The 27,951-nt window shown below is 37.0% G+C and overlaps 1 protein-coding gene across 1 annotated transcript in view; it reads right to left on the bottom strand.

Moving 5' to 3' along the window:
• Window positions 1-27,951, bottom strand: part of MYO3B (myosin IIIB) — a gene marked incomplete at its 3' end in the record, with an annotated part of 198,739 nt that overhangs the window by 98,210 nt on the left and 72,578 nt on the right. Inside the window, 4 exon segments of the mRNA XM_082001656.1 lie at window positions 2,998-3,102; window positions 3,989-4,105; window positions 5,001-5,097; window positions 16,751-16,906. Of these exon segments, the coding sequence (XP_081857782.1) occupies window positions 2,998-3,102; window positions 3,989-4,105; window positions 5,001-5,097; window positions 16,751-16,906 (475 nt within the window).

Below are 27,951 nucleotides of genomic sequence, written 5' to 3'. Positions count from 1 at the left end.
TATAAACAAGTGACCATGTCTACAGGCTAAAGCACGCTATGCACATCTGCAGCTTGTTTCAAATGCTTAAAACTCAGAAAATTGCCACAGCTCAGTTGATGTGACATAATTCAACAGCGTGTCTGAGCTTACTGCATTGACTTTATATAAATTAACATGAAACACGGTACAGTTGTATTTAATACACTGACCAAAAGTCTGCTCCTGGCTTTAAAAATAATCTTAAATAATTACTGCTATATATAGAGGTTATTCTGTAGGTGATGCTGATATTCAATCTAGAACAGCAAACTAGTATCGAAGTTGTTCAGAAAAATAGGCATCTGTTCACTGGATGATTCTGGGAGAACATATCCATCTTCTTCCTGAGTCAGCAGTCATTGATACCTTAGTGGTATTTTATAGGCTCTCCAGATGGCTACCAGACTCAGGGATTAGCTAGAATGATCTAAACTACTTGGTATCCTTTCTGCTGTTACACTTCCTGGACGAGATGGAAGTAGAAGGCCAGTACACCCTGAAGGCCAGTTCACACCTGAATACTGAAGTGTGAACACTTCAGGTCATAGCACACAATAACGCTATCAGCGTTTATTATTTTTTCCATTTTTTCATGTGTTCACCAGTACAAATATTAGTCTACTTAAGGCGCAGTATCAACTGACATATAATTAAACTGTTAACACTGAGCAGTTGCGTAGATTTGTGGTTTTTTTATGCAAATACCTGAAAATTATTTGCACCATACTGTGAACATACAAGATTCTTGGCTGGGAGAAAATACAAGGTCCTAAAATACTTGATGCAATAATGACACTTCATATAGAACTGAGCTTTCTGAAAAGGTTTGAAAGATGTAGCAGTTCTCTGGTGGTGCCTTCGACCAGGAGCGTGAGCAGGTATTGACTCTAAATAATGTGTGCAATATGACACTTGCAGCTCATTTATTTGTTTCTTGTCGGGCATTTTTGTTCTTCTTGGAAACAGATAACCCAACGATGGATTTACATGGTTACGATACTTAACTTAATTCTCTTCGTGTGACTAGAGAAGTCATGTACAACAGTTTATACAGTTAAAGCCCATAAGCTCTTATAAAACTCTTGAGGAATTGGACAGAACTTGACTTTAGCTTCAGGAGAAATGTTAGACCCAGAGTCAATTTTCAGGCTTCGCAGGAAAATACAAGGGAAAGCTCAATGGATAAAACAAAGAGAATCTGTTTGATTTTTGATCTGGCTACAGTGTTTATCTAATGCACCTTTACCTGAAGAACCAACATAACAGTGGCCAGGTAATGGAGATGTCCTGGTTTCAGCCAGGATAGAGTTGGTTTTCTTCACAGAAGCTAGTGTGAGGCTATGTTTTGGATTTGGGATGAGAAAATGTTGATAACGTGCTGATGTTTTGAGCTGTTGCTAAGTAGTCAAGGACAGTCCAGCTGGCCGGCTAGCAAGAAGGCTGGGGGTGCCCAGGAAGCTGTGAGGGGACACAGCCAGGACAGCTGACCCAGGCTGGCCAAAGAGATATTCCCTACCATATAACGTCATGCCTAGTACATAAACTGGAGTTAGCCAGGGACAGGGGAAATTGCTGCTTGGGGATGGGCTATTGATCACTAGGTGGTGAGCAATCGCTGTATTGGGCATCACTTGTTCTTATACATTCCTTTGTTGGTATTATTATTGTTGTTATCATTGTTGTTTCCTTCTCTCTTGCTGTCCTATTAAACTGTTTTTATCTCAACCCACAAGTTTTTTCCCAATTCTCTCCCCGATCCCACTGGGGGAGGGGGGAGTGAGCAAGCAGCTGCGTGGTGTTTAGTTGCCGGCTGGGGCTAAACCATGACAGGACATAAACATGTTCCTGTAATCCTTTGCAAACAGAAAATAGGAAACTGATTTAAATCTAAATCCCAATTACTTCCTAAATGGGTAAGAAAGATATAGTATTAAAGATGTACAAAGTTAGTCTGATGGGCTGATGTCAAAACTAATTTTCTTCCCCAGATAACAAGTTCTCACATAACTTCACTCTACATGAATACTTGTTTTCTTTATTGCCTCCATCAAAGAGCATATAAACCATTAAAGAAGTACTAGCCATCTCTCAGGCCAGTGTACTTCCACATACTCAGTAGAAGTCCTTTTTTCTTCATCTTCAATGTCCCTTTTATTTGTCTTCTTTGCTTAGTATTTTCTGATTGCAGGTTTTTTGTTATTTTATTCTGCTTTTGTGATTTTAAAAAAGCATTTTCTATGAATTGTTGTGTGATGTGCAGGGTAAAGTCCGGAGGATTTTATAAATGAAATTAATTATTAGCCCCCAATAGTCATGTACATACAGCACATCAAATCAGAAAGAGTACAAAGTTAGAATGTTAAGAATGTAATAAAAAGAAATCTAGCTTTTACAGCATAGTATTTCATTCTCATTAAACTCATTGCTATATAATTGGATTTGTGTCCTTATTACATTTATATTAGACCTACCCTTCATATATTTTACTAAAAAAAACTAGTTGATGGTTCCTATATTTTGTGACTTGTAGTTAAAGGAATTGATAATCCATTGCTTGATAGTGTCTTTATGCAGCAGCAAAGTGGTTCAAACTGTTAATCTGCTATGGCATTGAGACCGTCCTATTTTACACAGGTGTAAATTATTTCAATACCTAGTGCAAGACAGGCTAGAATCAGAGTGTGCAGCAACACTCTGCAGCTGGTGTCAGCTCCAAGACTTCATGGGTGTCCAGGAAACTATAATGGTCAGGTAATCCTATCACCTTATTTGAACTTTCAGTGTTTTATGCCACAGTGTCCTCTTCAGAATTCCCAAACATGACTAGATTTCTACTCCAGTTTTCCTGATGTAGGAATAAAAGGCCTAAAGAAAAAATTTCCCAAAGTACAACATAACAGAATATTAGCCGTAGCCATGTAGCATAGTGGCAGTACAATTAGTATGAAATCTAAAACAAAATTATCAGATTCTTACCTGATCTTTGCTGAATGTAACCATACTTTGGTAAGCAGCATCCGCAGAGGCAAATATGTGGGGCGGATTTGACGAACGCTTCACACCATGGTAAAGCTTGGAGAACTAAATTTTAAAAAGAACGCACAATAGTCAAAATGCACAACTTAGCTACATAATTAAGAACTGAAAAAGAGGATAGTGACTATCTTCTGGTTGTTCAACAGAAGGTAGTTGCCTGTTTTACCACAGAATTTCCACTGAATCACCTGGAAGAAGAGTGGTAATTCTTGGCACTGCCCAACTTCCAGAATACAAATTACAAAACCTAAAATGCACTCTGATGTTTCCCGCACAAGGCAGTGAAAAGAACTGTATCACAAGGAACAGAATTTCAACATAAGCATTCAACCAATGAAATACCCAACCTATACAAAAGAAACTTCAAAGAAAACAGTGAATCTGAAATCTGGCCCCTCTACCTGCAACCCTGATTTAGGCACCCATGGAGACCATTTATGGCTCCATTTCCCTTCATATTTGTAGGGAATTAAGCTGCCTCTATCTTTACAGCATTTGATTCACTTGTTTCATTTAAGCAGCAGCTGATGGCACAGTACATGTAACAACCCAATAGTCAGAGCAATTGTTCAGGAAGTAACAGCCTCAGCAGGAGGAGGTTCATACAACCATCTTGTTGCCCAGATGAAAGCCCTAAATGCCAGACAAGAGGCACAGCTGTGGCTGGGGTAATCTTCATCCCTCCTGTGGAATTTGTGCCACCAACAAGAAAGGAATGAAATCAAATGAGACTGAATTTAGAAAAAAACCCACAAATAACCAAAACCCAAAAAGATTTGTAGCCACACTTTTCTGGAAGAAGAAAAGTCTGGGGTTTAGTCTGTGCTCCTAGCTTACAACATTATTTTAAGTATTAAAATAAGTATTTTAGTCAGTGGTGTTAATATAAAATGTAAAGTGAGTACTGTCCACAGCTTGGAATCTCTCTTACCTGGGGAGAATAAATGCTGAGATTCTGGAAGGGGTTTAAGGCTATTAAAATGTCTCCAACATAAGTATAAATTTGTAAGTCAGCATAGCGTTTCTGCAGCTGATGGATAATTGTATCCTGAGAAGATTACAAAAAGTTTGATAGTTAAACAGTGTTTTCCCATTTAGGAAGATTTTTGTAAATATACTGAGAACACTGATTAAGAAATACTTATTGTAAGTGTTACTAATTATTTTTCAAATGCCAACACCACAAAACCAAACAAATATTTTCAAAATTCTTGCTAATGCCATAAAACTAAGTGAAATTGCAAGTCCTATTTCCAGATTAGTACATATTTTGTTATACCAGTCTGAGAAACAAACCTTCTGAAGAGAAATGCAGGCCATGCACATTATTGCTGCACTTCATAGTACATTTCCATCTAATTTTTTATTTGAGCTTGAAACAAGGATGATAATTTTTCAAGGATTAAATCTTAAGTGGTAATAAGAGACTGTTTTTAAACAGGACACTAGCACAATTTAGTATTGTGTCTTTTTCTTGCTAGCATGCAATTTAAGGAGCATCAAACCAAAAATTTACAGATACTCTGCATATAGGTGATACAGTGAAATATGCAACTGATACTGTTTTATGGCTTTTTATCCAGAAGCTGTAGATACCATATTACTTTATATAAATTAAACAATTTTAGGAAAAGATCACTTAAATCTAGATCTTCATGACTAAACTTCATGTTTTAGGAAACTCACAAAATAATTTAAACTAGTATCACTCATAATTTAATTCTTCCACATAACAGGATTCACCACTACTGCTTTTATGTTACTATATAGAATATTAACGAAGTGATGATAGCAGATCAGTCACATGATAATTCCTTTGCCATGGTGAGACAAAAGCTTGCAAGAAGGAACTCTTCTCATTCTGTTAAAAGAAGCCTAAAAAGCAGAAACAGGCAACATGTGAGGCACAATTGCCAGAAGCTCTTACTCAGACAGTACAGTACCTCATCTAGAACTTCTAGGTTTACCAGATCATCATCTAGAGAGTACTTGTCAGCTCCATCCACATGGTAAGGTCTTCTAGTATGTATTCGTTCATGCCTGGAAGTTTGTTAGTAGAGCACCAGTGTTACAAAACTGTATCAAAGACAGCAAACATTAAGAGGCAATGGGAAGTCATGGGTGAGTGTTTTTGTCATGCAGAAAACACAGACATGCTCTCTGAAATACATATTTTTGCTTGAAATACCCTTTTATAAAAGCAATAGGTCAGCTTCCTGTCCAGTGTAACAAGGTTTATATTGTGAGAGAGAAAACATATCTATTTATCAGTGCTCAGAAATTAAGATTTACCTGTAGGCTTACTACTCCTCACTCACACAGTAAAATATATAAAAAACTCTCCCTCTTTTCCCTTCTCTTCTTGCTGTAAGTTAATAAACTACCATTCTGTTTAATTAAATCTTCTCCCCACATACCCAGCCAGTAGTTTTGTCATCTTAACAAAGTTACAAGAAGGAATAAGTAGTATAAAATCCTTCTGTTACCTTGGTGTATGCCAAAGTGCCTCCTCAGATAACCCCAGGTCTGGCCCAAAACAACATTTTTGAACTACAGCTGCCATCAGACTAAATCGTATGGATGTTCAGTCAGCTTGTCCTCAGAGATGTAAGCCACACAATAAGCAGCAGAGACAAACTGTCACATAACCCCTTTATAATCAGATTATACTGAAGGAATCTTTGAAAATGCTGTGTATATATTTTTAAACAACACATCTTGTTTGAAACAGGGACAAATCAAGAGGCTGTAATATGTCTTCCACAGAGAGGGTGAAATATGAATGCTGTAAGAACAACTAGGCTTTTCTTCACAACTAATATAATCAAAGCATAGTAGGAGGACACCCACCGAGATACAGTCTGCATCCTGCTGAGTAACATTTAGCATTGATCCTCAATGACAGTCCCTGACAGATTGTTTCTGCATTGGTTGCCATATAGAAAGTAGGAAATCACATGATCAGACATCCCAAAACAATGCTAAATATTATATCAAGCACTAACAGAATGATACTGTGACTTGGCAGGACACACTGTTAATCTATAATGTTGAAGATTAATATGAAGATGTTGCAGGTCTTTTTTTCTTTAATGATATCTTCACTGACTCATGGAATCCTGTTTCAAAAATGAGCATTGAGGCTTTTGCTTTATGTATGCTTCTACATTTGAACCTAGTCAGCTTTCATTCAGTAAAGGGAATGTTTTCATATCCAAGAGCTATTATATAATCAGAAGAATTATTGCATGGAAAGCCTCTAACAAAGAGGAAGGAGGAGAAGAGTGTTAGTTATGAGTACAGCTTCACTGATAATTGCAAATCATGTTTCAGGATCTTAATTTTTTATGTCTATTTTTATTCATTTTCCTTATTTACTTTTGGTTACTCTATGAGTTCTGGAAAACTATTCTGTAATGGTTTACTTGAATTGTAACTAAATAAAACTGTGCAAACTGTTTTGTCAGCTAGGAAATAAAATAGCAGGAACACAGCAGGTTTTGCTGACAGTCCCACTTACTTTTTACATCCTACATTCCCAGAGATAGTAGTTTGCTTGATGTTGTACATATGAAGAAATGAAAGGAGAACACAGATTAGAAGCTATAAAAAAAATTGTTACAGTGGGTATTATTTACAGTGGGCAATCATGTGATTATTTCCAGTGGGCAATCATGTTGTGAGATCATGTGAATTTGTTCAAATTCCATTCAATTACATTTTACATTTTCAGATCTTTGATTAGGTGGTGGGTTGTGGATTGTTTTTGGCTTTTTTTTTAAGCAGTCACTATATTCAAGAATATTACACAAACCAGATCCTCAAAGGAGTAGGAATGCATGTAAGTGGCCTAATGTACTACTGTTTTTTCTAATTGTTGTTTCCATTTCAAACCAGAATTCAACCTCTTACTTCACTGCAGAGAAAAATGCTGTTGCAAATAATGCAAAACATTTAGAGATGGGAGTACCCCTCAGTCTACAAATGAAGCAAGTATTTTAATTTACTTCATGGAGATGTAACTAACAAAGCAATGGCTAGACATTATAGCTAACACAACTCATCTGTGAAGCCTCTTCCTGGAGCAAACCATCATAGCCACAATATTAAATTGCAACAAACTGCTAGCATGGATATATCTACCAGAGGTGCAGGGAGAAGGGGGAAGAGGACACAGTCAAACCTAAGCATCTCTAATTGCAGAATGGCTTTGGAAACTAATCTGTTATCTGATTGTGTATTAAACTCCTGCTGTTTGTTCTCCTTAAGTGATAAATAATAATTTTTTTTAAGTTGGAAAGGGTTTTTTTTAACACTATGTAAATAAATAACTAAGGAAATTGGTCTTAGTTGAATATAAGTAAAACATGTACCTTTGTGCATGTATTTTCTTGTGCTTAACTCATTTTCCTAAGTACATGATTAGGGAGAGGATATTAGGAGCATAACATCACATTAGCTTCAAATCTCCTGCTGGCCTCATCAGTTTTCTACTGACCCTATGTCCTGCAGATGCATTGACAGAAAGGGAAGGAAGAACACAGACAGCAACCTTTAATTATTTCCACAATTTTACATCAGAAATACAATCTGCTTTTAAATTTATTTTTTTTTTTAATTCTTAAAAAGCAGAAGGAAACACTCTTAACTAGGGAAATAATTGCCAGTATATTTTTCACTTATCCTTCCTTTCTGATGCCATGTAAAATGTACAAATTCTAAGCAAAAGGAAAATCAAAGATGTTAGGTTATTTGCCTTAAGGTTCCAGAATGTTCTGAATCATCCCCTGGAGGATGTAGTCTCTTCACTGACAAAAGAAGTGGCATAAAGAGCCAGTCACTCAAGATGCCAAACCTTACCAAACCTGAAGAGCAGCGTTAGATTTATACCAGAACTTTAATAATGAACACTGCTGGAAGAAATTTCCATCCTCTCTCTGCCTTTTTACCAGGCAGGAATAGAACCATAGAATAGTTTAGGTTGGAAGGGACCTTTTAAGGTCATCTGCAATGAGCAGGGAAGGGACAGAGTTTTCTTGGATTTTGGAGGAGCAGCAAAAAGTGAGAAGCATTTCTTCCTCAGGAAAACAATTTCATGAAGAGGGTGAAAAGCATTCATTTGTTCTACTTGTGAGGAAGAGATAGTTTGAAAGAAAATATCCTCTTTTTGTACTAGACGCCATAGTAATAGAAGTGCATTGTAAATATCTATATGGTCATATGACTCTGCTATCAAGCTGATGATGGGGAAGGAAAAGCTAGATGGACCATATAGACTTCTAGATCAAAAAGTCATCGTGCTCAGGTCCAACCTGAGGGAGAAAGCAGCATAGTCCAAGAATTATGTTCATCGGGAGCTTCCTCTCTGACCTCTCTCCCCTTCACCCCTAACATTCTTGTATGAGTGCCTTTACTTCGGCCTCTTGGTACAGTTAAGCATTTATGTTTACTGTTTTTTTTTTCTAGGACTCATATAGGAAAAAGTTTCTGTACTTTTTCTTCTTTACATTATTGCCAATTTAAAAATTAATTGCACTCAAACTGAGATTTACAAGAAAACTACTCAACATAATGAGAAAGAAAAAAAGAGTTGAGAGTGTGCTACTGCCACATGGAGAAACACAGCCTATTTCCTGTGCATTGCAAAGAGTGAATTTCACTCCTGTACATCAAGTTTCAGCCTGGAGTAATTTGTTAAATCAAGGTCATAATAGACACACTGACGCAGCCTAAATTACAATATAAATGCTACAGTTGTAACGAAAATCTGTGCAACCTCCAGGAAAAACACATATGCTACAATCAGACCAAGGATCACTTCTGGGGCCACAGTAGCTTTGTGATTAAAAAAAAAAAGTTTTAAACTCAGTTGCCTAATATTCATATAGATGAAGTCTGGAAGAATTGCATTAAATTACATTGTGTATAGCATCAGAGGACTATTTATGTTTCTGTTATTATCTCTGAGTCCAAAGGAAATTATTGGCTGGATGCAATCACGTTCCTTGCAGTTAATTGCTTTCAAAACTAAATATGAGCTGGCAGAGAAGCTAGATATTTGGTTGTAAGAATTACTTCCTTGGGTGGACTGCTGCTGTAATCCAGCTGGCTAATAAGAAGGGGGAAGCTGCCAAGCCATGTTAGTCTCATTCTAATATCTGACAAGGTAGCCTGAACGTACCTGCCCTTCTCAAATTATTAGATGCTTAGTTTTCTGTTTGCTTTTTTCTTTTTTCCCCAGGCTTCTTCAATTTTGATTCTTCCTGATGTACAGATTTGCATTTTATCCTTCAAAATGCAAGGTTTCATAACTGTCTGTTCCCCATTACAGAAACAAACTGCTAAATGGTGACAAGCAGTAGCACACTGAGCCAGCATGACCCAAACCAGTAAACTCTGAACTCTATACTGCTACAGTGAACTTGTTTAAAACCTTATCCATGCAAATGCTTAAGTTTTTTCATTCTTTTAAAAAAATTAAATTGGAGGTTGGTAGAAGACCTTTTCTGGTTGATTCCTATGAAGAAGCCTATTTACAGACAGGAACATAAGCTACGTAGTCTGTAGGAAAACATCCAAAAGAAGAATGAGCCATGTCTAGACTTGCCTTCTTCAAAGCTACTGATAACTGGGAAACTGCCACTTTGAACCATATAAGCAAAACCATTTGATACTTGATCAACATTAACTCTCAAACATCAAATCAATTATTGAATTTTCAGGCCAGGAGTTATTAATCACTTGAGGAAATATAGAAGACCATAATTTTGCTCAACTTCAGCTACTGTGACATTTGATAGGCAGGGCTAACAAAATAAACATAGATGGCAACTGGTGATTATTAAATATTTTTGTTACTTAAAAATTATTATAGACTTATCTACTGCATTTCATATAGCTGCCTCACATTAACTCCCCCTAAGGAACAGCCAAATGCCACATGGGGACCCACAGTATCTAAAATTTTGAAAAATGGTTTATAAGAATATTATCAAGGGCAAAATTTTTAGAAAGCATTCTCTGAAGATTCTGCTTCCCTGTTTCCAATTCTAAGCTTTTAATCATGTATTCTCCTCCTTGATGTTCTGTTCCTCCACTACAGCAAAAGGCAGTTAATAGATCTGCTACTACATTTTAACTTCTCCATCTCACATGCTGTTGTGACTTTGCTTTTTTAGATTTTCTCCTAAATGCTCTACTGGATAGAGTAACCTGTTATTTTAAGATTGTTCATAAATACATAATTTCTTAATTGTTGTACATTGAAACAGGGGAAAAAATCCCCTAAAACATTTTCATTTAATTCACTTTTGCTGATGGTCGGTACTTTTCAAACCTTCAGATAAGCATTAAAAATCCCCCAGTTTTTCATTACTTCTACTCACAAGCCACTGAAACATTTTATATTTTGGGGGGTTTTATGGAATAAAACAGAAAGCTTACTTTTTTGAGAAAGTCTTCCTAAAAAGGATGCAAGATTTTATTATCAAAATTTATGCAAGCAAGGGCTGGGACAATAGATAATATATTGGGGTTCCAAATCTGAATTTCCCTTTTAAACGTCTCCAGAACAAGCTCCAGGGTATTTTTAAACATTATTTATGAAATATAAGATACTGCCCAGCTTAAAGGACCTTGGAAGTTTTGACAGATGTTTTTCAACTTTTTCAACACTGAATCAGCTGCCAGCTTTGCCAGGTTTAGATTAAGTCCTGACAAGGACAGAAAAACAGGGATATTTGATGTTTATAAACAAATTCCAGAGAACATGCCCACTTTTTGCAGTACATTTTGCCAATGTAGACAGCACAGTCATTTAACATTTAGGAATATTAGGAAAGAGACTAAATCCCTTTTGACTTCTTCCTTCAGCAGGCTGGCAATCAGCCTGGATGTTGGAATCTCTTGTACTATCAATCAAAAAAGCAACTGACCACACGAGAGAGTTCAAGAGATCAAAAGGCATATTTAGAAAGTGAGCAGTTCTCTCTTATAATCTCCCTTAATGGATTATCACACACACTCAAACACCACTTAATAAAAATATAATATACACAAACAGAGCAAATATTTACTGTTAAGCGAGAATTAACAATATCCACAATCTGTAATGTATCTTTACCTAGAGTCTTCCCAGACTCTAGGGCAGAAAGAATGAAAGAAAAAATGGCTAGAGCTTCAGGCATTATGCATGTTTCTCAACAGGTGACCAAAGGTATAGTACGGCTTTATAGAACAAGTAAAAGACAAAGGTCTTGCCTCAGACAAACTGCTATCTGTTTTTTGTAGGTATAACGTATTAAGTAAAGCTATTAATAGCCATTTCATAAGTGGAGGAACAGAGAAATATTGAGGGTGATATAACAGAGGTTACACAGTAATTCTGAGAGAGAACAAGGAATAGAACACAAACGTCTACCATGTTTTTGTATTATAATCCAGAGGGTGCCTAAACATACTTGGTATTTTACTGACATGCAATTGCATGATTCTCAGTCTCGAAGAACTTATCCCTGAAATACAGCGAGATTATTAACAACTTGACTTGTGTACCCTTCTTTACTTAGAAAATACAGAATTAGCCACAAAGTCTTTATCAACACTTAGTTATTATTACTGTACCAAAAACATTTTTATAATTCTGCTTATCTTTCCTGACCAATGTTTACACGTCCTGTTGTCCACACCTCACTGTAACTTAGATTCCTACGTTTTTCCAGTTCTGCAATTTAATGCTACACGAGGTACAAGTCTTTAGGAATTAATTACATTTCTTGTTTTCACAGTGTTATTGTGCATAAGGACACTATCTGAATAATCTGAAAGCATTTCACAGTGCTTGTGTGAGTACAGGATTGGCAAAGAAGAAAAAAAAAGAAAAGAAAAAAGCAAAAAAAACTGAGTGAGAGCCTGTGACAGCATCCTCTCTGATTCTAAGAAATGCTTCCTGCCTAGAGGCAGTTATATATTGATGGGAATAAGAGTGCTCTGGCTCCAAAGATGAACTACAAATCAGTGTCCATGTGTTAAAAAGTAATGATGTATTTGACTTTAGAATAGATGGGAAATTAAAATTCAGCATTGCTGGAACGAATATATGTGAAGCAATGTTCTGACGTACTAACCTCTGTTTTTTAAGGATTAAAGAATTTTTATAAAAATAGAACTAGTGGGCTACTTAACACCAAATACATTTCTTAAAATTAAACTTCATATAACTGCTTCTATCACAAAGCTGTTAATGAAAAGTATATTGTTGTTAATTAGCATTTATGCCCAGGTATTGTTAGAAACCAGACAAAACATACACATAGTTAACTGATAGCTTATAAAAGGATATGAAGAAGACATAAAGGTTATACCCAGAGCTCATCTTTATGCAGCTGTGACATCAGACTTTCTCACAAGATTTTTCTCCATGAGAGTGTAAGAAACAGGCAATGCAGGAATGGAGTGCTGATGCTGAAATTTCAGCTTCACTCCAGACCATGGCAAAATTCAAGGATTTCAGTCTAGAGGATGCCAACAGATGAAAAAAAGAAACTTCTTCCTCATTACAAGTGTGGCAAGAGGGGTATCCTGGCTGGGTTTTCTGAAACCGGAAACAGTTATTTGCATAAGGGTAGGAGATATCTGCATCTCACTGATGAAAATAATTTAGGGAAAAATAAAGCTGGTGGAAAAGTTTCAAAGAGCATCTTTTTTCAGTAAAAAAGCAGAGGCAATTGTTAATGCCATTTTTCATTTTGAAAGTAATCTTTTACTAGCATAAACCTTTTCTTTTTATTATTAATTTCTAACCTAAAGGAAATAATAGATTATAAAGCTTTCTAGTAAGTTATCTCATGGCAAAGCGACAACAATATGTTTGTCAGCAACAAACTGATGATAGCAACAAATGTGTGCATGAGTGGTCTCCTTCAAGCTCAGCAAGGCCAGTGAAGTGCCCCTTCAGTTCAGTGGTATGAAGACTGTGCTGAAGTTAAGCCTAGCTACACTGCACACAAAGAACTTTATGAATGAAGAACGAAAGAAACTGAATTAAGGAGATGTTTCAGTCTGTGGCTCCAGAGGTTGACCCAGATGATACTGCCAAAACCAGATAGCTTGCTTCTTTCTACTCCTCTCCGCCTTAGTCCTGGTCATGTGAAGTATTCCTTCCTTTACTTCAGCTATATCAGTTGAGGTACCCCTCTGAAATCACTTACAGGGTAAAATATTATCTATGTGTTTCTGCTGGCTTAGGTTTTTTCTCTTAGTTTAGAAGTTCTATCTCTGGAAGTTTTGACAATCACTGGAGCTGCAATAAAAACAGCATGATGAGCTTGTTCCTGGGAGCTATGGGAAAATGAAAGAAGCCAGTTCTCTCCTTTTCAGTAGCAGTGAACTGCTAGATCAGCTCTCCACATCTCTTCATCATATACTCTAAATCAGGAGTACTGACTTTTTAGTCTGCAGGCTTGGTCTTTGGCACAGTGACCTGAAGTGATGTCCCAAAATAGGAAAAACAGGCATGGCTCAATTGGAAAAAGAATCCTATTAAAAAAACCACAGGTGCTGAGTCAGTGAAGAATGAAAGGATGCAAATGCAAAGCACTGATGCCAGAAAACTTTCAAATGAGACAAACCCCAGATACTTCCTGATCAGTTGTCATCACCAGTGACTCCCTGGGTTCCCTCACAGTAGAAATGCTGTTAACACCAGCATCCTGATGGTTTTCCAGTTTCTGGAAATTTTCAGCCCATGCTCTGAGAATGTTTTCTTTTACTTATCTTTTAAATGATTGATCTGTAGTGTTGCTGTACTCCTAAAAAAGAGCATCTACTTTTCCTTATCTCTGAACATCAGGGGTTTAATCCACATTTCATTGGACCTGTCATGGGCACATCAATAAACAGAAAAAGCATGCACATATATCCAATGATATAATAGAAAGGTTTTACTCAACGTGGGTTTTAATTGGCCTATTTACTTTGAAGTGGTGACTATACATTCAGAAGACTTCTACAGATCACCACAAATGAATGCCAGTAAATTTTTTTACAGTACCATCTGGTCTGCATCTTCTGCATATCAGATTCTGTATTGAAAGTTATTTTATAAATACATTACAGAGTTTTAAAATTGGTACCAATTGGCTTTTAATTGGTACCAATTTTCCTAGGGGGTACTATCTCACTATTACAAAGCCAAGCTCTTTATGTATAACCTCTGGGGAAAATTATAATTAGATGCTCCTGGTGGCTGGTTCTCTTCTAATAAACTTAACATTTCTAGTCCAGTATTAACTGCCTGGACCACAGACTTGATATTTTGCAGGGATATGCTTTTGCAATCTCATTAAAGTTCGTGCCAATTTGATCAAGTTTCAAATCTTTGGAAAATCAGCATTTCAACATTCTGAAAAATATGTTGTAGATTTCAATGGTAAAGGATGACTAAATTTTTGTCCTCACTGAGCATGTTCTCAACTCTGATCAAAGTGGGCTAGTGCTTCAAAGAACAAGTAAGGATACCATAACATAATGCTACAACAATCAGAAATACATTTTTTAATAGCAGTTTCAGGCCCATTGGCTTCAAAATGAAGGTAAAGATGACTATTTCTCCAGCAGCCTAATCATGTTTCCCCTCTTATCATTCACTAGTAGAGGAAGAACCACCTAATTCAAAGGCATGGCTAAAAGCAAACCAAGAGTCCAGGAAAGAACAAGATGGGTACAAAGAGTCTGCTGAGACTAAAGCTTTAAGAGTAGAAGAGAAAATGTAACAGGCCTGGGAAACAAGAATTCAGTGATAAGAAAGAACAAGAGAGCTGTGAGCTACCTTATCAGGTGAGGAGGAACACCAAGAACAGAGAAATGGCTGGAAAAATAGAAGAACCTCAACTAGGACTTGCTGAAGAAGGTGGAGATTAGAAACAGAAGCTATTGGAGTGGTAGAGGAAGAAGACACAAGCAGCTGACTTAACAGGAGAACAAAGAGAGACTGCTGGGAAAGATGGGTCAGATAACCACCTGGGACAGGGAACCTGGGACAGGGAACCTGGGACAGGGAACCTGGGACTCATTGGCCAAGTAAATTTGGCGGCATCAGGGACAATAAAAGAACTTAGACTGGTAGGGAGGATGAGATTAGGACTAAACCCATTGCAATAGAATTCCCTTCACCACTGCAATTTGTAGGCGCTACTGCACACAAGTTGCAATAATCACCCTTGGCAAACAAAATATTTAAGATGGGTAAGGTGGTGACAGGATGGACAAAGGGTTAAAGTCCTTTAGGTGTGCGCTGATTCATACTGGGGGTGCTGGGAAGCAAAATCCTTCCTACATTCCAGTCATGTATAAGCATAAAGTGTGGAAGCTTGACTGTCACAGCACTCCCAGTTAATATATGGAAAGGCTTGAGGAAAGAAATGCTGTCTTGGTCTTGATTCCTTCTCATTCCGCATTATGGAGACAGATCCCATAAGAATGTATTGGAATACCACGAGGAATTCATTTCAGAGCTCCTCCTTAGCACAACGATCATCTTCTATTTGGTCAACAGCTGGGAAAACTGGTACCTTTCAGGCCAGCCAACCCACAGATGTAGGCAATCCAATCTGTGAGGTGTTATATGAGGGAGGTCTGCTTAGAAGTCTAGATAAAGCAGAAACCTCTGCTGCAACACTGGCATAGCTCCCTCACGCACAGTAAGCAGTTCCTGGTATATTTTTTCCAGAAAAGGAAAAAAAAACCAACCCCAAACAAATCCACAGAAGTCATCTTCACCTTGAAACTGTACTTACAGCTATTCCTTTGTTTTAGCTTGTACATTTTTGTTTGGGCTTTTAGCATTTTAACTACAGTCTTATGGCATATAAGCATATACATGTTTATGACTTACGAATCATGACATTTAATTTTCATCATCAACATTAGTAACTGTTTGTTTATAATAACGGTCCAGAGCTTATCTCACTCTAGACAAATTTCATATTACAGAATGATTGCTGAGCTTGGGAAGCTGTGTTCATTTGCATTTAATTCTCTTTTGAAACAGTGAAATTCTGCCACCCTCTGGACAACAACTGAACTGATATTTACCATCAGCCTCAAAAGTAAAAAATCCCACTGCTGCTGATAAACATTCATTGCTTTTTAAGCACATTTTAAAATTAATTACTAGGCTGAATGAAAAATAGCAGTTACTATTAAATTACAGGCAAAACAATTACTTTAAGTACTGAATCACCTTCTTACTAATAGTATCTAATCAAACAGCAAACTTTAAAGTGTTCTGTTCTTAACCTTTTCTAGTAGTCACTTCAGTGTTCACAGTTGTATTTTTAAAGATCTACTACCAAAATATGATATAATTTTTCATCATGCCCATATGTATTTCCACAAACAGAACATTCTGGGATTATGAGCATGTCTGTGACTGAGCCAAAAACAAATACATATAGAACAGAGAAAGACGGCCAAGGAGAAGGTTGCATTATGGCTGATCAAACTAGCTTTAAAAAGCATCAATGGGAAAACATGTCTCTTGCATTCACATGGCATGCAGCACTTATTGCTAATAATACTGCTAGTCAATGCATTAGTATGAGAATTTGAAACAGTAAATGTGCTTTTGAAGTTTCACCTTGTGCTTTGAGGATTAGTGGGGAAGGAGGGTTGCAGCATATATGTTGTACAGTACCTTGTTTTGCCTATAGAGCCTAGCTGCTGCTGTTCTTGGATGAGCGCAGCCAGCTGTTTTTGCAGAGACATATCTTTACCATGTACTTGTTTAATAAACGGATGCTCCAAAAGATGGGTGACTGAAGGACGCCTTTCAAAATCCTTGATAAGACACCTGTGACAGAGAAATAGTAGTCTCAGGCATTGACATTATTTTATTACAGCATGATTTGAGTCAGCTTACTGTGTGGCTGTTATTGTTCAGTAGTTTCTTCTTCCACAAATTTGAGTTCCTCAGTATGCAACAAGTCTCCTCCTCTACACTGGAGTAAATTTGGCATAAAATACTTAATTAAGTGAATTCACTGTACAAGTATACTAGTATAAAGGCTATGAATTTGAGCTTATTTAATCTCTCTCTTTAACTCTAACTAGCTTACTATGGAAAAGATGGCATTGTATCTTGTAAGTGCAGTTAATAGACATTAAACATAACCTAGGATGAATAGACAATAGTTCATTCACTTTAATTTTCTAGCTATTCTCCAATGAGAAGTTGACTAAGAACTGTAGGATATAGCCTATTAAAAACCACAAGTGAAATCTGTGATACAACACTAGTCAGAACAATCTGATATAGACCTTTGTTTTGTTTTTAAAATGAATGTTTCAAGTAGATCTTCTATATTGTAATGATAAGGGTTAGCATAAGAATCAGAAAATTCTGCAAACCTACATAATTCAGACTGGAAGGGAAATGAATGAGTCAGAATTAAATGCTAGCCAGGGTTCCAAAGTCCTGTCTGTGATAGGAACAGCTGATCTAGCAATGAGTAAAGAGATACATCCTGTTAAATTGGCGCAAAATAAAGTATCATGCTTAATTTATATAATCAAGATTTAAAATTGCAGGAGCCACCATTAAAGTTCAATTCTTTTCTGTACAATAAAGCTGAAATAATACAGTCCAAACAGAAGAATGACCTAACAGGATTAGACTGCTTTAAAGTACCCGCTAATTCTTTATATTATTCTGTTTATCTTGCTCTAATAATAACGTTGACATTACTTGAGACTGTGAAAAAGAAATGCTGCAATTCAGCATATATCTCCCTTCTAGTACCTATCATTTCAGTGAATTATAGACCAAGATGAGTTTATTTGATGAGATGCATTCCTATTACATACTTCACAATTACATCTTATATTTGCTGATATTAAGTGATACACCTAAAGTACTTAGCAGGGCCAAATATCATAAATAAAGATTATCTTTTCAGCCAGAAGTTCAATGAAACTTTAATACCTTTCAGAATAATTTCTATTCTAGCAGTATCAATAACAATTTGCAAAATTTAAACTACATCCAAAAAACAAAAATCATACACATTAATTGATTTCAAATATTACCAAACACATTAGCAAATGATTAAAGTTTAGCCTCACCTCAAATACTTTACTGAAGCCTAAAGTCTGTTCTTAAGAAGATCCTGCAATATCTTTGAACATAACTTTAATACTTTAGGTTCCTGAAAACCGTTTTCCCAACCTCCTCTTACACCTAGTACACCTAGTCCAGAAAAGATAGTCTGTAAAACATGCTACCAGTTTTATAACTATTTTTGTGAATTTTGCTATAGGCTAGAACTGTAGCCTCCTGATAGACTGAAGTAACAGAGCCTGCTTTATCTCCATCCTCTGAGTGCAACGCTATAAATACCAGTCCTTCCCCCATGAAGAGATCCATCATTAGCCTTCAATAGGTTCTGACCACATTACTCACCCTCCCCGTCCCCTGCACTTTTCCTTTTGTGATCCATGTTTTTTTAAAACTCAATACACCCACACAGACAATATGGTCCATGCCAATCCTGGTTAAATTTATATGTTTCCTGAGAAAAAGGAAAAAATAATTTGAAAAGAAAGATAACATTAATCAGGAAGGCAGAGGGGGGAAAAAAAAAACCAAAACAAAACAACAAAAAACCTATGCAGTATACAGAAATCACAGATAGATGGCAAGTATCTGAAATGGAGATTTCAGTCTAAAAAGGTCATGCACTCATGTGATTTTTACCATTCTAACAATAATTACAAATTTATAGTATTTATGCTATATTGTTAATATACACATTTTCTTGTTAATTTTGATTACATCAGGAATTTTTCAGTAATATAACTGAATCCAAGTGAAGCTATGTCATAGAATAATAGAATCGTTTGGGTTGGAAGGGACCTTTGAAGGTCGTCTAGTCCAACCCCCCTACAGTGACCAGGGACATCTTCAACTAGAGCAGGTTGCTCAGAGCCCCGTCCAACCGGACATTGAATGTTTCCAGGGATGGGGCATCTACCAGCTCTCTGGGCAACCTGTGCCAGTGTTTCACCACTCTCATTGTTAAAGTTTCTTCCTTATACCTAGTCTAAATCTACCTTCTTTTAGTTTAAAACTATTACCCTTTGTCCTATCACAACAGGCCCCAACATCATGACAGCTGCTTTTCAGGTAACATCATCATCAGACTTCAGATTTCTTTTTTGAAAAAAATTCTTCTAATTTTTCTTTCTCTTCAAGAAATTACACAGTTCCAGACAGAATACCTTGTGTTTACCACAGGTGTGAAGAACAAGCAAATCTTTTATCTGGTGGTATGTAGTTACTAATACGAATTCTACTCTGCCCCCTGGAACAATGTACCTTCAAAGACACTCTGTGGACAAGATCCAGAAGTTGCAAATTAAATTCTTCTATATAGATGGTTCCTAGATGAAACATCCAAGTGTCCAGGGTACTACATTCATGAAGGAAGCCCAACAAGAAGAGGTGGAAGGAAAACATTTTAGGGAAAAACGTTCTTAGCTTCTTTATTATGTACCTCAAATGCTATTTGTTTAGGTCTGGCAGGTGTTTTAACGAGCATAGATAAATTCTGTCAGGGGAGGCAGTCTCGAAGACTACTTCAGCATTACCTTTGCTTCTCTTGCATACTCCTGCCAATCCCCTGCTGACTATTCACTTTGCATGCATGCTATTCTTCTGCTTTGCAACTATCAAAGTTCATCTATTGTTTCATCTATATGCAGCCTTCATTCTCGGGTGGTAGGATATTTTTGCAATCTGTGGTCACTTAGGATTTCACTTGAAATGGAAGTAAAACTTTATGAATTCATAAGATGACTAAGCTAATGACGCAAGACACATCCACATGACACTTTGATCAAAGTCTCTGTTCCAGGCTCAGACAGAGCACACCTAATATTGCGCCAAGTTCGTGCCTGTATCGGAAGAAGAGAGCCATTTCAGATGGTTAGTGAGATGCCACAACAAAGCAGAGAGCTAGTGACTAACAGCCATGTAAGAGTGAGGGACAGCTGCTTAAATTTACGTCTGTAACTTCTTGTGCAAGTACTTCTACTCCAGTTTGGGGAAGAGCCTGATATGAGAGTGTACCTCTCCACTGAAGTTTGTTTAATCCATCAAGTTAAATGGCAAGTTCCTAGCCCATTAGGAACACAGCAGCAGAACAACCAGGCAAGCCATAGGGAACTGAAGTGTGTATGGCATATACACTCTCTTATTGCTCTGAAACAGCAGAACTGTTGACACAGTCACTTCTAGAAATTACTCCCTATTATATTTCAAGTGACAGTAACCAGCTTGCAGCTTATTCACAGTAGGTACTGTGGGCTCAGTGCGTACTCAGATATTCAGCGCCAGTTTGGTGTATCAACAGGCCTGCTGCAACGGAGTGCAAGATGGAGAGCTGTCATGTGACACTGAAAAAATAGTCCTTATGTTTCTTCTTTTGGTGCATATGCCTTTGTCCTAATTCCGTTCTACGTAGACAAGACCTATTAATATTCTGAGGTATATTTACATGCTCTGCTTCTACACACGGTCATTTCAATTGTGTTGCTTTTTAGTGCCACACTGAATGTGTGCTGCTGCTGTTCTTAGTCAATGTTACCTGTAAAACAACAATTCTTGGGCTATCACCTATGTGCTAGTGGAAAAAATGATGCATCAGACTGCCAGTGTCACTGCAGGCATTCAGTAAGGTGTCATCTCCCACACTGGAAGCAGTATTGACACTATACCGCTCTTCAGAAAAGAACAATTTAATATAGAATATCAGGTCTTATGACACTAAAGCCTGCCTGAAGGTGAGCATTATTACAGTGTTTTCTACTGACCTGCACCCTGAAACAGAACTATAATGTGTTAAAAAGTTAATCATATCAGTGCCTGAGTCCAAAGTTGCCAGCACATTCAGCCAGGAGACATATTCCATGTAAAGGCCAGAAAAAAAGAATTCAAGAAGTAATACACAGAAATCCAGCAATATCAACATTTGAAAGAAGAGTACAGCAACAAAACAGCTGTTATAATGTCACTTATCAGCAAATATTCTTATTCAATGCAGCCAACAGAAATCAGTGTGCATATTGTACAAGTAAAAAACAATATTAAGAAGTCATATCACTGAAGGATTTGCTTCTGAGGAAATGAGAAAACTAAAATATCTTCAGGTGCTCATCTGAGCATTTGTTTAAGACCAATTTGACAGTGCCTAAGCTAACTGTTCAATGATGCTGCAGTTACATATAAAACCAAACAAATGTGCTGCACCTGTGAATTAAGCCAATTTGTTTGGCCTATGGAAATTATAAAATTAAAAAAGAAAAGTTGTGAGACTGCCTTGCATTGAGCAAACTGACTAGCAAATCTACTATTACAAGATGGGTTTCATGTAACATGTGATGAAAATATGATTATACTTGGTCTGCTATTTTTTGGATCTAAAATAATGGGAAGTCTAAGTAAGTAGAGATTGAAAAGGAAACACACATTGTAGATGTTTGCCTTGATGAAAGTCAGTCCATTACCTAATTTGAAATTCTAGTCTCTTCCATCATGCTTTCTTAGCTGAAAATTAATTCTCAGAATTCATTAGTGTCACTACATTAAACATAGGTTGCAGCCATTTGCTGCCGTCTCAGTCAGGCTCCTAAGCAGCATTTCCGTTCTGCCACAATTATGAGCAAAGATGAAGCATTTATTAGCAAGGGATAAGAGCAGCCTCCCATACACACAGGCCCATCTGAGACAGCCTCTAAAAATTCACTGGCTGCTTGCACTTGGACGATAACATTGTTGGAATTGCTATGTCTCGACAATGTAAACTGCCATTTTGCAAGCAGCGAATCAGATGACTGAAAAGGAGAGATATTTATCAGCATTCATGAGCTAATATTTACTAATGAATAAGTGGAAAGAAATAGATTTCATAACTGCAATGGTGGTCTAAGTCTCCTGTGTGTTCAGAAACAGAAAACAATTATTAATGTCATTCATTATTGCAGCCAAATCTTAAGTAGAGCAGCAGTTATTTCTTTCAGAAATTCTCTTTCATCAGATCTATTATGACATATTTGGCCACAAGTATCTTCTCTAAAAATAAAGAAGCCAAGCAGCTCCAACCCTTATAGCTTAGTTACATTATGATTTATCTCCAGTACGTTGGTTTCTTCAATTATTGCATTTTGTGAATGCTACATTTTCTGATGATTTTTCATCTGCTGGCAGTAGATTGCTGGAACTTGTTTTGTCCCATAAACTAAATATCCAACCAGACATCTAGTTGCTATTTATCATCTACATGCACAGAAGATACATGGATTATTATTTGGAAGAAATGACGACTGTATAACAGAGCCAGGGAATCCACACCGCAGCCTCTGGGCAAGAGAGATATAAAGTCTCTGATCTGTTCAACAAATGGTTAAAGTCTTCAGTGCCACTCCTCTGGACCCTATCTTTCTGCCACTCCCTGGCCCATCAGGGTGCTCTTCCCATCATCTGCTCCTTGCACAGCTCTACAGCACTCTCCCCTGCCCCCCAAATACTTCATTACTTGTACAAGTACTTGCTGCCTAGCAGTAAGGAATCTTTCCAGGGCTCTCCTATTGGGATCTTTAACAGGACTTCAGGTCATCCTGAGGTGCTGAGATCCTCTCCTCCCAATCCCAGAAAAATAAGTTACCAGGTTGCCCCCAAAAGTAGAGACAGCTCAGCTGGGGATCTAGAATGGAGATTTCCCAGAGGGAGAGAAGAAAGAATAAGGTCATATTCTCTTGATCCTCTCCCTAAGCAGGGAAAAGGAGGTCTCTAGGTTATGATTTTTTTTTTTTCTTCACCATACTTTCCCAGCTACTTCCATCAGTGGCTACCTTCCAGCCAAGAAAGGGAAAATAACAATCTCTGAGATTAACTGGTTAAAATGCTCTATTCCTATCCCTCACTCTGACTATTCCTCCTGCCTCTGTACCACACATAGCTGTGGCAGACACTGGTCAGTCACATGCAGCAGAGAGGTGAAAAAGTCAAGACATTTAATGAATTAAGTTTGTAATAACAATGCAGGGATGTGCCTACTTCCCTGAATCCTCCCTGCTTCCCATTCCCAGGCCTGCCCATCCCCCACTGCTGCAAAAATGAACTAAAAAACTGTGACAGCTTTGTCAACAGCATTTCTGTTTTCAGTTCTAATTCAACAGGACATACACAATGCAAATAACCTTATCTTCATAGCTATATATAGTTGCCCCTTTGTAAAAAGCAAACGCTGAGCATGAAGTTGTATGTATGTAAGTTAAATAGGTCTCCTGTCTTGCACCACCGTCCCATGATAAATAAAAAGGATTTTACTGTTTCTTCTGCTACAATCAGATATCAGGATGAAAGACTGAATTTATGACAAAGTACTCAATCATCATGTGCATAATATAAATTCTGATGGTCAGAACACATTTATATCTTTATTGATCTGCCTTTTGGTAGCAAGTGCTGTAAATTACTAATCGTCCCTAACAATGAGAGAAATACGCTAACATTGAAATGTCACCAGCACCTGGTTTATTAATAAATCTTCTTTCAGTTTAATTTTTAACATCAAGCACCATATAGTGTAATTTAGAGCACACATCTGAAACCTAACAAAGGTTCACTCACACTGAAATTGTAAAATTATGTGCAGTAAATAGCTTTACCTCTTCTAAAGCTTCAAAAATTACAAGAGGTTTCACAGCCTCCTTTGGGCTGAGTAGACACAACAATTTATTCTGGCTCATATACATGGTTTAGAGAATAAACAATGGAAACTCTATGGAGTGGCACCTCTTGCAGCTCTTAGAATGGGTCAGAATTTGCTCATGTTAGACTTTTACCAGAGACAACAGAAATTCAGTCAGGGAGCATCTCAAAAACACCAAATACATTTACTTAGTGTATGATGAAATTGAGGGGTTTCTAGCCTTTTATCAGCAATAGGCCTGCTCTATATCTTGGGCCTGTCCTTGAAGAACCAGGAACACAAAGAGCCTTCAGAACCTTTTACAACTGGTTTTTTATTAGAAACAGTATGTTTTGCATTTGTACCAAACATTCTCCCTTAAGGTATACATCCCCCTTTGACACTACAGCATGCCGCTGATTTTGAGGCAGTTGGAGCATAGAGAAGGTAGGAGATAAGGAAAGCATAGTCTGATACTGACAGCTTATTTCTTTTACATCTTATGTCATAGCTGGAAAGGCAGCTAAGGACAGAGATATTTTTCTCTCCTGTGGTGTTTAGTGCATTCCTTCCTATCTTCCAGTAACTAAGGAGAGGCATTAAAAAAGGCAAATGTAAGTCCACTATGCCATAATCACAGAGCAGCTAGGAAAAGTTTCTTACTTACACACCATTAAGCTGACTGCCTGATGCCCTCTGCTGTGAAACCCCAAATCCAGCCACGCTATGATGTCTTCATTTGATCTAAATCACAAACACCTGGGCAGATGAGAGCAGGTTTGTTCTACTAGTTGGGAGTCCACAGGCAGTAACAACATCCTTCTCATTACTGTGTGCCAGACCTGATCTGTACCCCATGGCCCACAAGAGGACAGCAAGCACACGTGTGCTTCTGGAGCTTCCCTTAATTGGAAAGTATGCTGGACTGCTTCACTCCCAGCTCTGCTGTTTATTGAGTGACTTTGAGCAAGATGCCCTTCATCTCAGTTTCTTCATTTGTAAAAGAAGGAATCGAACTCTCGTCTCTATTCTACATGTACAGATGACTTAAAAATCTACTGACAAGAATAAGGCATTACCATTCTACTGTTGCTTCATTAGTCCAATGCAAAGGTACTACTATCAGGCAGAAATGGTGGATTATTATTTGGTTTATATTTTTTGCAACTCCAATTTTTACTGCTTTCCTGTTTCCATACTTCTGCCTTTCATACCATCAAAAATGCATTCCAAACAAACCTGGATCATCCAGAACACATCCTTTCTTTGCGAACTAGAATAATTTAACTGGAAGGAATAAATCCACCCCTAAACACAAACTACTACAAGATCAGCACACACATATTTCACTTCTTTTCGCTCCTGCCCTCTTCTTTCCTTCCCACCCTGCATCTTAGTGTTCATGTCTACCACTTCTGTCTTACTGTCCTCAGCCTTCTGCCATGCTCAGTCTTTATTTTTACCAAATATTATGGAAGTGAAACCCATATAACAACAGGTGGTAACATCCTGCCTTTCCATTTCCTTTCAAGTAAAGCAGAGAGATGGCAAACATCAGCTATTACAAAAGGCTTTCCTTCCAATAAATGGTAATAATGTTAGAGCTCCAGAAGCATTTTGGCTTTGAAATTAAGCTTAAAAAGCATCCCAGTGAAAGAGCAATAGGCAGAGACTACTTGAGAAACTGAAATACCGGCACTTAATGACAATAGGAGCTTGCAGAAGGGAGTAAGGGAACTTTGTCTCATCAGACAATTACTTTACATGCTCTCTCTGATACTATAATCTTCTATGCAGCATACTCCTCCTAGAATTCCTAATGCTTCCCAAATAGACTTGTCACTCCACCATGAATACATATCTTTCTCACTATACTATACTACACTTACTACTGTTTACAACTGAGAATAGCAAGCCAGTAAACCCACAAAGCATGGCAACCAAGGGAAGAATGCATGTTTATCACTAATGGTAAGGAGCTCAACAGTATACTTTACTGAGTGAAAAATCTTGATACTATGACATTTGTAAAATCTAGCTTGATTCTTTACATGGTCAGGACTTCAAAACTGCATGGGTGTTTCTCACCTCTACCTAAAATTGCACTTTTTCACTACAACTGCTCATTAGAAAGCTGAAGATAATTGTACCCATTATATATGCCCAGTCATCTGTATAAAAATATCTCATGCAATACTCAAAAGTGGTGGAGATCTTTTGTCAGGTACTACAATTTAGTATTTCAAGTTCATCTGTAGACAGATTCACAGTCTACATCAATGAATAAAACGCGAAAACGTACAGATTTGGTGGTAACCTTACACATTGCAATCTGTATCTTTCTGACATTTGCAAACCTCTTTGTCTTCTTAGACACTGTGAAATTAATGAGTTATGTCAAACGCATATCATGTTCTCAGTGATAGAAACAGTAAAATATTCTTTATGCAATATGAACAGAATGTCACTAAACAACGGCTTAGATTGTGAAAAAATTTCATCTGCATTCAGAGAAGTTAAATCTAAATGGAGCACTTAAAACCTATATAATCTAGATGATCTATTAATTGAATAACTCTGAATGTAAATTCATCAATATGAAATTCAGCTTGTGAGGCTGTGTTTAAATTGAGTACAAAAAATTGAGTATATCAAGACTAAAAATTATAGTTGTATTATATTTGCAGTGTCATTGCTAAAATAAGTTACATTCTGATAATAAAAGTGACCATAAATACTGCAACTTCACATTTTGACTTTAGTACTTCCTGAATTTCTTCATTCTTTAATTCCCTCCAGCTCAAGAATGACTAATTAATTCAAAGAACCACAATAGCTAATCATTGGTTAAATAAATTTAAAAGGAGATGTCTGTCTGCTTTTTAATTAAAACTGCCATTTTGTGATGTAATGTAAATAAAGGTTATTGTACCCTTCTGCTCCAAGAACATATAACTCTTCTATCTACCCGTAGAGATCAGTCAAGGTTTAAACTGCCAAGAAAATTATTTGTGGCATGTGAGATAATTCTAGTGAATAGGGTTTTTTAAATTCATTTAACATATAGCTTGCATTATTTTATTAATTAATTCTGAAGCACTGTATGTCTAAAATGGTGGTGGACAAATTGTTATCTGAAACCAGGAGAGAGAGCAATGTCATCTATGTTGTAGCTATCAGAAAAAGTTTCATAAACATTCATGGGCAATAAATAGACTGAACTCTTCAAAACTGGTATTTTATTTCAACATAGGAATAAACATGGTTAAAAGTATATTATTTTTAGGAGCCAATCCTCCAACAACTGATGTGGTTGTTCACATGGCCTTATAGGAATGGCAAACCCTGGAAACATATAGATAAAATAAACAGATAATTAATTCTTTCCCACATTATGAGTGGAGCAGCCAAGTTCTTAATGGACAATTACAGTAGTACAGATAAACAGGTATACATAGAATTTTACTGACCTTTTAAATGTATATATGTACTGTGTGTATCTCAGTAGATACCAAATACAAAATTAGGCTGCTACCAAAGATGACTTGGCTAAAATTCTGTCTTGTCTGTATTTTTTTTTTTTTAAACAAAATTTCTTAATCTGATTAGCTATCTCATTGTAAAAATCCTTATGAGGACAGCACATTAGAGTCTTCATCTCAAGTCATGGTCAACAATGCTGGGAATAGAAACAAATTCACCAACCTAAGAACTATCTTGACCCTCTCTCCATTCAGATTTTGTAAATAATGCATCTGACTTTAAAATGCTGCTGCAAAATCTTATCTCTTGGGGCTGTAGAATCATAGTTAAAAATACAGACTTAATTCCTAAAAAAAAAATTATTACTATTTTAACAGTTTAAAGAGTTACCTACAAAAGTACATTGAAAACTTGCAACTCTGGCATGTTGTAAATCACTATAATATGTGAGAGAACACTTATAACAAAAATGCCTCTTGAGACAGTGGCATTTCAAGGGATGAGAATGTGGGGTGAAAAAAGCTGCAGTGACCAGGTTTGGCAACCTTGGCATAAATAAAATTATTGTGTAAACAGAACTGAAGTCAAAAGTAAGCTTAGCCAAAGCTGCATGCTCAGTTTTTGTCAGTACACAGGTCTGGCCCACAACTTGAACCAGATAAGC

Source organism: Phaethon aethereus, assembly GCF_964289735.1.
Source record: "Phaethon aethereus genome assembly, chromosome: 6".
Classification (NCBI taxonomy): Eukaryota; Metazoa; Chordata; class Aves; order Phaethontiformes; family Phaethontidae; genus Phaethon; species Phaethon aethereus.
Note: the sequence above shows the minus strand (reverse complement) of the source record. Positions and strands in the feature narration are given on the sequence as shown.